Source organism: Hippocampus bargibanti, linkage group LG03 (genome assembly GCF_051943395.1).
Source record: "Hippocampus bargibanti isolate YZ-2025 linkage group LG03, ASM5194339v1, whole genome shotgun sequence".
In the NCBI taxonomy this organism is placed as follows: Eukaryota; Metazoa; Chordata; class Actinopteri; order Syngnathiformes; family Syngnathidae; genus Hippocampus; species Hippocampus bargibanti.
Genome location: NC_142736.1, coordinates 27,900,418 through 27,908,094, shown reverse-complemented (window position 1 = coordinate 27,908,094; position 7,677 = coordinate 27,900,418). Strand labels below are relative to the sequence as shown.

General features: G+C 39.4%; 1 protein-coding gene across 1 annotated transcript; it reads left to right on the top strand.

Moving 5' to 3' along the window:
- Positions 1–2,028: 2,028 nt before the first annotated feature.
- Positions 2,029–6,974, top strand: LOC148900883 (homeodomain-interacting protein kinase 1-like). The gene is made up of 8 exons (XM_088991340.1): positions 2,029–2,538; positions 3,807–3,998; positions 4,088–4,269; positions 4,597–4,720; positions 5,151–5,261; positions 5,344–5,430; positions 5,500–5,693; positions 6,788–6,974. The coding sequence occupies exons 1-8, from the start codon at positions 2,278–2,280 to the stop codon at positions 6,972–6,974; spliced, it is 1,338 nt and encodes a 445-aa protein (XP_088847466.1). The 5' UTR covers positions 2,029–2,277.
- The last annotated feature ends 703 nt before the right edge of the window (positions 6,975–7,677 follow it).

The following is a 7,677-nucleotide window of genomic DNA, read 5'->3' as shown; positions in this document are numbered from 1 at the left end:
TTTCTCTCATTCATGTTGATCGTGAAATGGCAATCGAAGATTAATGACATTAGCCCAACCATTAAAGCATGAAAACGTAATAGTAGGGCAAATGGCCTTGAACCAAGTGCACACTTCATTACGCAAAGCCATGTCCAAATGGGATGTCTTAAGAGGAGATAATGATGAATCACAAATTACATGGATTTACCGCACACTGCAAAGTCTGTTTGTTTGCCAAATTAACTTACGATTGCTTTCTGACAAAATGTTAACACATAGGGACATAAAATCAAGGTCACATGTCTATTTGATGTGCAAAATGCAAAAAAATCTACACTGAAACCAGTGAAAATTATGATGCTATAACATTTATTTTTCCCACATCGGATAAATTTCTATTCCACAGCAGCAGTTATGAAAGGAAGAGAAAAGCAAAAAAAAAGAAAAAGCAGAAAAACAAAATCTAGGAGCTGCTGTGAATGCAGCAATCTGCCGTTCAATGGAATTAATTCATTGTGTTTTGAGTAGAATGTCCGCATTACACTGCCTGGCATCCACAGATACTGATTCTTGTTCAGATGGTGAAATATTCTTTTTAGTCCTAGGTCACTGGGAAACATTTTTAATCTCAAATTCACCACAGCGTTCTTTTTTTATTTTTTTATATAGATTGACAGCATTTAAATGTCATTTTGTTTCTTTTTTTCCCCAACTATTCCAGGTGACATTGGTGTTGCTAGGGAAAGATCATATTTTTTGGGGCCACATACAAGTTAAGTCTCAAAATTTGAACGGGAGACTACCGATTTTGACCAAAATACGCACGGCTCACGATTAGAGAGCCAAATCTCCCGGTTTCCAAAAACTGTGATTTTTATTTTTTTCCCGCTCTAATTTTTCACCGTTTTGTAATAATACCATTCTCCCCGATTTGGAAAGTGACCGAAATACGAATAGCCTAAATCACCGTCATTTTCTGCTGGCACTCGAAAAATGAGAATCGAGAATAGCTTGTCTTGCAGTGCACGCGATCTCATACGTTTGAATATAGCAGACAAATAAACATGGCGGATAGTAGCAGCGAGAGCCCAAAGCGTCCTGCAAAAAAATGAAAATATGAATGCAAATTTCAATCAGGTTGGCAAACTGAATATTCTTGGATAAGAGCAAGCGTTTGTGGAGTATCATTTGCATTTTGTTCAATATGATGCATGCATACTTCGGTCAGCCATGGCGTAAAAAACGACGTTGCGAATCACAACAAAACTGCGCAACATGTGGAATTAGTAAACCGTTGATTGACAAACGAAAAAAATCAACACATTCTCCACCAGCAGTAAAGACGACTCCTCCAATCAAGTGACAAAATCAGAGGTTCTCTTTGCCAAGATGAACACTGATGCAGCCTTTCAATTGCACAGCGAGTACAGAATTGTGCAAGAAAGCAAGGACAGCAATTTGGGATTACGTATAAAACCACAAGTCATTTTACAAAGCAACTATTGACACAATACACAGTTCATTTGTCAACTGATCTGAAAATACAAAACAAAAGAAAATGTTAAAAACAAGATACATCTACTATATATACTAATTGAATGTATTAATAAACAACAACGTTTGTGTTTTATTTACTTCTAATTTACACTTTTGTAACGCTCACATTATTTGAACATGCACCACAGAGTCGCGAGTATAAAAATTTCCCTATTTATGATTTCTGAAACTTAATATGTATGTAACTATGGCAATGTAAATTGAATCTGTATCAGTGGTCAGTAAAAAAAGGATGGGGGGGCAATGACTGAGATGCTCTACAAATGACAGTTATTTTCCCTGCTTTTTGTTGTTGTTTTTGCATACCTGTCAGCGACATGCTAAACGCGAACGGCATATTTACATAAACAGCCTGTCGCGTTTATTAGCGATAACAAGACCAATACATACGCTATACAACGCACGCCATGTTATGCGTGCATTCGAGGATGAAATGTCAAAAGCTAACACGACGTTTCATTGTATAAAAACCTACGCTGCTTGTTCGTCACAAACAGCACGCCGGCTCAGGTCGACTGAAGGCGGGGAGCAAACACACGGACACCGTGGAGACTTTGAGCCCATTCCCGACTCATACTCTCACCTCGTCTCCGTACCTCTGACGAAAATGTTACGTTCCAACACTAACCGTGATGGCACAAAGCACTTGAAAGTCAAAGGTTGCGTTTCTCTACCTATATCCGCGGCCAGGGTGTTTCTCCACTGTTGCACCTCCGGGCGAGGTGACTGGGGGTCCCCATGTCCTCGACAGAAGAACCGTGCTTACAGTCGGACGACCACCCGATTCACCTTGAAATGGATTCTTTCGGCTCTGAGGACAACCAGTTTTCACCCGGAGTTCGAATTCATTCCAAGTCGTCTGGCTATGACGTGTTGTCGGTCCTGGGTCGCGGGGCCTACGGGACCGTGGTTAAATGTCGGAAGACCACCGACAACAAGACTGTGGCGGTTAAGACCATCAAGAATCACGGAACGTCAGCCAAACGGGCCATATATGAAGTGGGTGACATCCATTCACTAACTACCCGTCATAACGCCCGTCCCGACATTTTGAGGTTAAGAATGGCGTGACCCGGAAACAAAGCCACGCTCAGTAAAACAATACTACTGTATATTTTTCATGTCTGCAATTTTTTTGTGCTACACGTACAAAAAAAAAAAAAAGTTTTATAACTCACAGACTATATCCAGGTTGACCGTGAAGGATTTTCCACAAATGTTTACTATAATGAATACGTTTTTCTTACAAATATTTACTATACTGCAATACATTATTTCAGTATTCCCCACCAACAGTAATTGGTGGGGAATACTTTTTTATGTTTCGAGTACATAGAAAAAATAAATACAATTAAACTCAGTCTCATACATATTAAGTTTCAGAAATCATAAATAAGGAGATTTTCGTACTCGACTGTAGTGCGTGTTAAAATAATGTGTGTTACAAAAGTGTTTATTAGAAGTAAATAAAACACAAAAATGCGTTCATTGTTTATTTATCCATTCAATTAGTATACCATGTATTTTGTTTCACCTTACAAATGAACCATCTGTATTGTGTCAATAGTTGCTTTAAAAAGTGAGTATTGGGAGTATTGTGGTCAAAATCAGGAGCCTCACGACCAAATCGTGAGACTTAACATGCATAGTGAAGGTTTTTCTTACAAATATTTACTCTAATGAATGACGTCAGTACTATGCATTAAACATTAAATGGTGGGGAATATTTTTTTTCATGTTTAAAGTACATACAGTCCAAAAAAATAAAATAAAAATAGAATAAAGTTGTTTATCACTCATCTTTTTTAATCTGACCCACTAATCCCCCATGCATGGATGGACTTAAAAGACCTAAAAAAAAAGCACATTGAGGCAAATTAGGGCCCACATCCAGTCAGTCCACCGTCACTAATGGGCCTTCATAGTCTTTATGAAGTCAAAAGTAAAATATAAAGTATGAGCTGCTTTATTTTTGCATATCAGCAGCGCAAACGAACAAGGGCGTAAGTGTTGAAGATTTAGAGATGTTTCTGCATGTAATTGCCACTCTGACCGTTCAAGCAAATATTTTAGAGAATATTGGCTCGTGATGGCTTCACGAAGGCACCATTAATTTACTGTCTGCCCATAGCGGGTAAACACCCCCTGCAATGAGAGAGGCTTGAGTCCTCAGCACTTTATAATACCAGTGTGGATTTGTAGTGTTTATACTAAATGTTACGCTACGGATATTTAATATGTAACATGTGCCACTCTTGTCTTTATAGATTCTTGCCCTGTTGAAAATCAAAAAGATGGATGCTGACAAATGCCACCTGGTGCAATGGAACAGCATATTCAGCATCAACGGACATGTTTGCATTGAATTTGAGCTATTGGACAAAAGTCTATACGACTTTGTAAAAGAGCGAAATTTCAGACCTCTCCAGCTGAAGGAGATCAGGCCAGTTCTGCATCAGGTATGGTCAACGAGGAGGGAAAAGTGGCTGGAATTCACTTGAAATGACGTTGACCTTGTGATGTTGCATTTGTTGGGCTGACCTTTTAGCTGGCAGACATGCTGGACCATTTGAAAGACTCGCAGATCATACACGCGAACCTCAAGATGGAGAACGTGATGCTGGTCAACCAGGTGCAACAACCCTATAAGATTAAGGTGATCGACTTTGGCTTGGCTGCTCAGGTGTCTACCGCCAAACAGGGTTCGCTCATTCAGACACTCCCCTATCGGTGAGTCTGATTAAATCAGTGTATGCCAACTCTGATAGTTAAATGAGGTAAACAAATTACTGGAAGACTGTAACATCGGCTGTCCAGATTTGGTACTTGAGGGCAATTATCGTGCATGTTTTAGAGAATTTCCCCCCCTCCACCACATCGGATGAAAATAATCAGGATCATTATCAGGCCTCTGCAGAGTGGCTGAGTTCAGGAAAAATAGTCATTTTTGCGTAATTATACTGCAATGAAAACCGTTGGTCAAAATAATCTCTTGACATAATAGATGTCTAATCATCTCTCTCTGCCTTCCTCCCTCCTTCCACCCCTTCCCTCCAGGTCTCCGGAAGTTCTGTTGGGTGTACCATTCACGGAAGCCATAGACATCTGGTCAGTCGGCTGCATTGCTGCGTTTTTATACACCGGCGCTTTGCTCTACCCTGGGAAAAGTGAATACGACATGGTAAGTATAAGTAAGTATACGTTTAACCTATTTTGAAATTGGCTTCACAACAATTCAATATTCATTTCAGTCCTTATTCCCACATAAGACAACAAACTTTGCAAATGTGCTTTACCAATTTCATTATTCAACGTCAAATTTGAAACGAGTGTAAATTCTCCCCAAAATACATGAAATAGCTGAAACCGGAACACTGAATATGAGTCGATTTGCGTTACATAATTTCTGAAGTACGGTTCAGTATTATCTTTTGTGGTTCACCCATGAACATAATCAAACATAACTGCTATTGAAAACGGAGAGGTGGATGAATGGATCCATATTCCGAATGATCTGAATCAGAAAGCCTTTAACAGCCCAACAATTGAGACATTTTCAAATATTGAATACATATTCATATATAGATATTGATATTTTTTAAAATTTTCAGATCAGGTATATTGTGGAGACTCAAGGCCAGCCTCCGGATAATGTTCTTGAAGCTGGACTACAGACCAGTCGCTTCTTCCATATGGAACGCAATTTCAGTTGGAAGCTCAAGGTATGTGCCTCTGATTCTACTTGTAATAAAAAAGGAAAAAAAAGAAGCGCTGGCTTATCTCGAGCCTCTCTCGTCTCTGTAGACACCAGAACAGTATCAGAGAGAGACCACCTCAATACCCAAAGAGACCAGGCGCTTTAAATTCCGCTCTCTTGATCGGCTCCTTCATGTAAGCAGCGAATCTTAACGTCTTAACTTCAGAACCGTGTCAATGTTTGACATGGGCAATTTTACTTAGTTCCAGCCGGGAATCTTGAACACCAGGCACATTGCCAACAAAGCAGCCAAGACAGCGGATGTGCAGAAGTTTGTGGAGCTGCTGAAAGGAATGCTGCAGCTAGATGCCGCCCAGCGTATGACTCCTCGCCAGGTGCTGGAGCATGACTTTAGCACAATGAGCCATCTTGAGCCACTTCATGACACCAGCTCTCAGTAAGTCAATACCGTCAAGCCTTTTTAAATCCACAATTGTGTTCCACTTCCTGGTTGTTTGATTTTAACAAAAAATAAATAAAAAAAATCAGCCTTTCTGGTTGCCGGCCAATCGCAGGGCACACAGAGACAAACAACCATTCGCTCCCACACTCACGCCTATTGACAATTTAGAGTGGTCAATAAGCCTGCCATGCATGCTTTTGGAATGTGGGAGGAAACTGGAGGATCCAGAGAAAATCCACGCAGGCCCGGGGAGAACATGCAAACTCCACACAGGGAGGCCGGACCGGGTATTGAACTCACGACCTGTGCACTGTGAAGCCGACGTGCTAACCACTCGACTACAGGGCTGCCCTTATCTATCTATCTATCTATCTATCTATCTATCTATCTATCTATCTATCTATCTATCTATCTATCTATCTATCTATCTATCTATCTATCTATCTATCTATCTATCTATCTATCTATCTATCTATCTATCTATCTATCTATCTATCTATCTATCTATCTATCTATCTATCTATTTATTTATATTTATTATTACATCACATATGTGATTTCAGCACTATGCAGTCAAACATTAAATGTAGGGAAGATTTTTTATGTTTCAAAAGGAGAAAAAAAAATATTGTTAGACAAAAACAAATTAAACAAAAAGTCAACTGGAAGCCAGTATTGTTGTCCAAATAATAGTTGACAAATCAAGTGCGTTCATGTCAAAATATGTCTGTCGTAAATAAGTATGTCGTATTAAGCCTGTCACATTTAGTCTCATTTAATTTGGTGCTGTTACTCAGGACAGTGGTTTTGTTGAATGTTCAGTGGTTCCGACCAGATAACATCAACAAAGATACTTCTCAGCCGTGATCGATTCTTTCAAGAGGTAATGAATCCTAACATCAAACATTAAATGTATCTGTATTGAAAAGTTCAATGGATGACATAGTGTTTTTGTTGAATTTAAGTTTGTGAACTTTAACGTTTTGGGTGGAAAAGGATGGCATGCGTCCTAAAGTGCTTTCATATACAGTACAGTAACTTGTTTTATTCACGTAGCCGGTACGAATCAATGTTGACCTATCTTACAGTGTCCAGTCGTGCTTCCACACCATGTCAACGTGCTCCAATAAGACCACGCTACAATCGCTCGGCGGGAAGGGATATGATCCGTCGCCACTGAATGAACCACATGACGACGAGCCGTGCTGCTGCAGTCCCGCTTCTCCGGAAGTGTACGAAATCATGGCCCAAGATGAGCGATCAGTCCCAAGTTGACCGAAAGGGTAGGCGACAAACAGAAGATGTCCGCTCAATGGGATGGAGGGACTTTGTGCTTTCTTTTCATCCCTCTACATTACAATTCCAAACTCACCCAATGAACCGTGTTGGAAGTAACCTGTCCGATGTTTACACTCAACAGTCATGTAAGAAGGTAACAGGACAACAAATCCAAGTCTCTGCTACGTGACTGAGCTCGCCCGGTACTTTTGTTTGAAATTAACGAAAACCCTCCCATATTTTGGATGAAGTGCTTGAACTTTCTGACATACCAAACAACTTTCTGTCTGAGCAGTTTCCCTGTTAGATGGAAAGATAAAATGTGCTGACACCTGTACATATATTTAATATTAATATATTTCATTTTTAAGCACTAAATGGAATATATATATATATATATATATGAACTGAGTGCACTCTCTACTTGCAGTCGTATATCATTGCATTTTTGTGAAGTACATAATCGTTTCTCGTGAGATTTTCCAAGCTATGCTGCTTAAAATGACGTATTACACGTTTCCCTCCATGCTAGTTCTTGAAATTTCCGAATACTTATTGATAACACTACAGTTTATAAAAGTGAGTAAGTTGTATTTTTATAATTCATAGAAGTGGTAGAATATATATTTTTATCCATAACTGCCAAGTCTCAAGTAAAAAGAAGCATTAGCATATATATTTCTAGAGCTCGCAGGTTTCT

What these genes read in the sequence shown, in the direction of transcription:
- LOC148900883 (XM_088991340.1), top strand. Translation starts at nt 2,278, where the DNA reads ATGTCCTCGACAGAAGAACCGTGCTTACAGTCGGACGACCACCCGATT. An exon ending in GGAAAAGTGAATACGACATG is followed by an intron (nt 4,721 to 5,150) that starts GTAAGTATAAGT and finishes TAAAATTTTCAG; the next exon opens with ATCAGGTATATTGTGGAGAC. An exon ending in CTCTTGATCGGCTCCTTCAT is followed by an intron (nt 5,431 to 5,499) that starts GTAAGCAGCGAA and finishes AATTTTACTTAG; the next exon opens with TTCCAGCCGGGAATCTTGAA.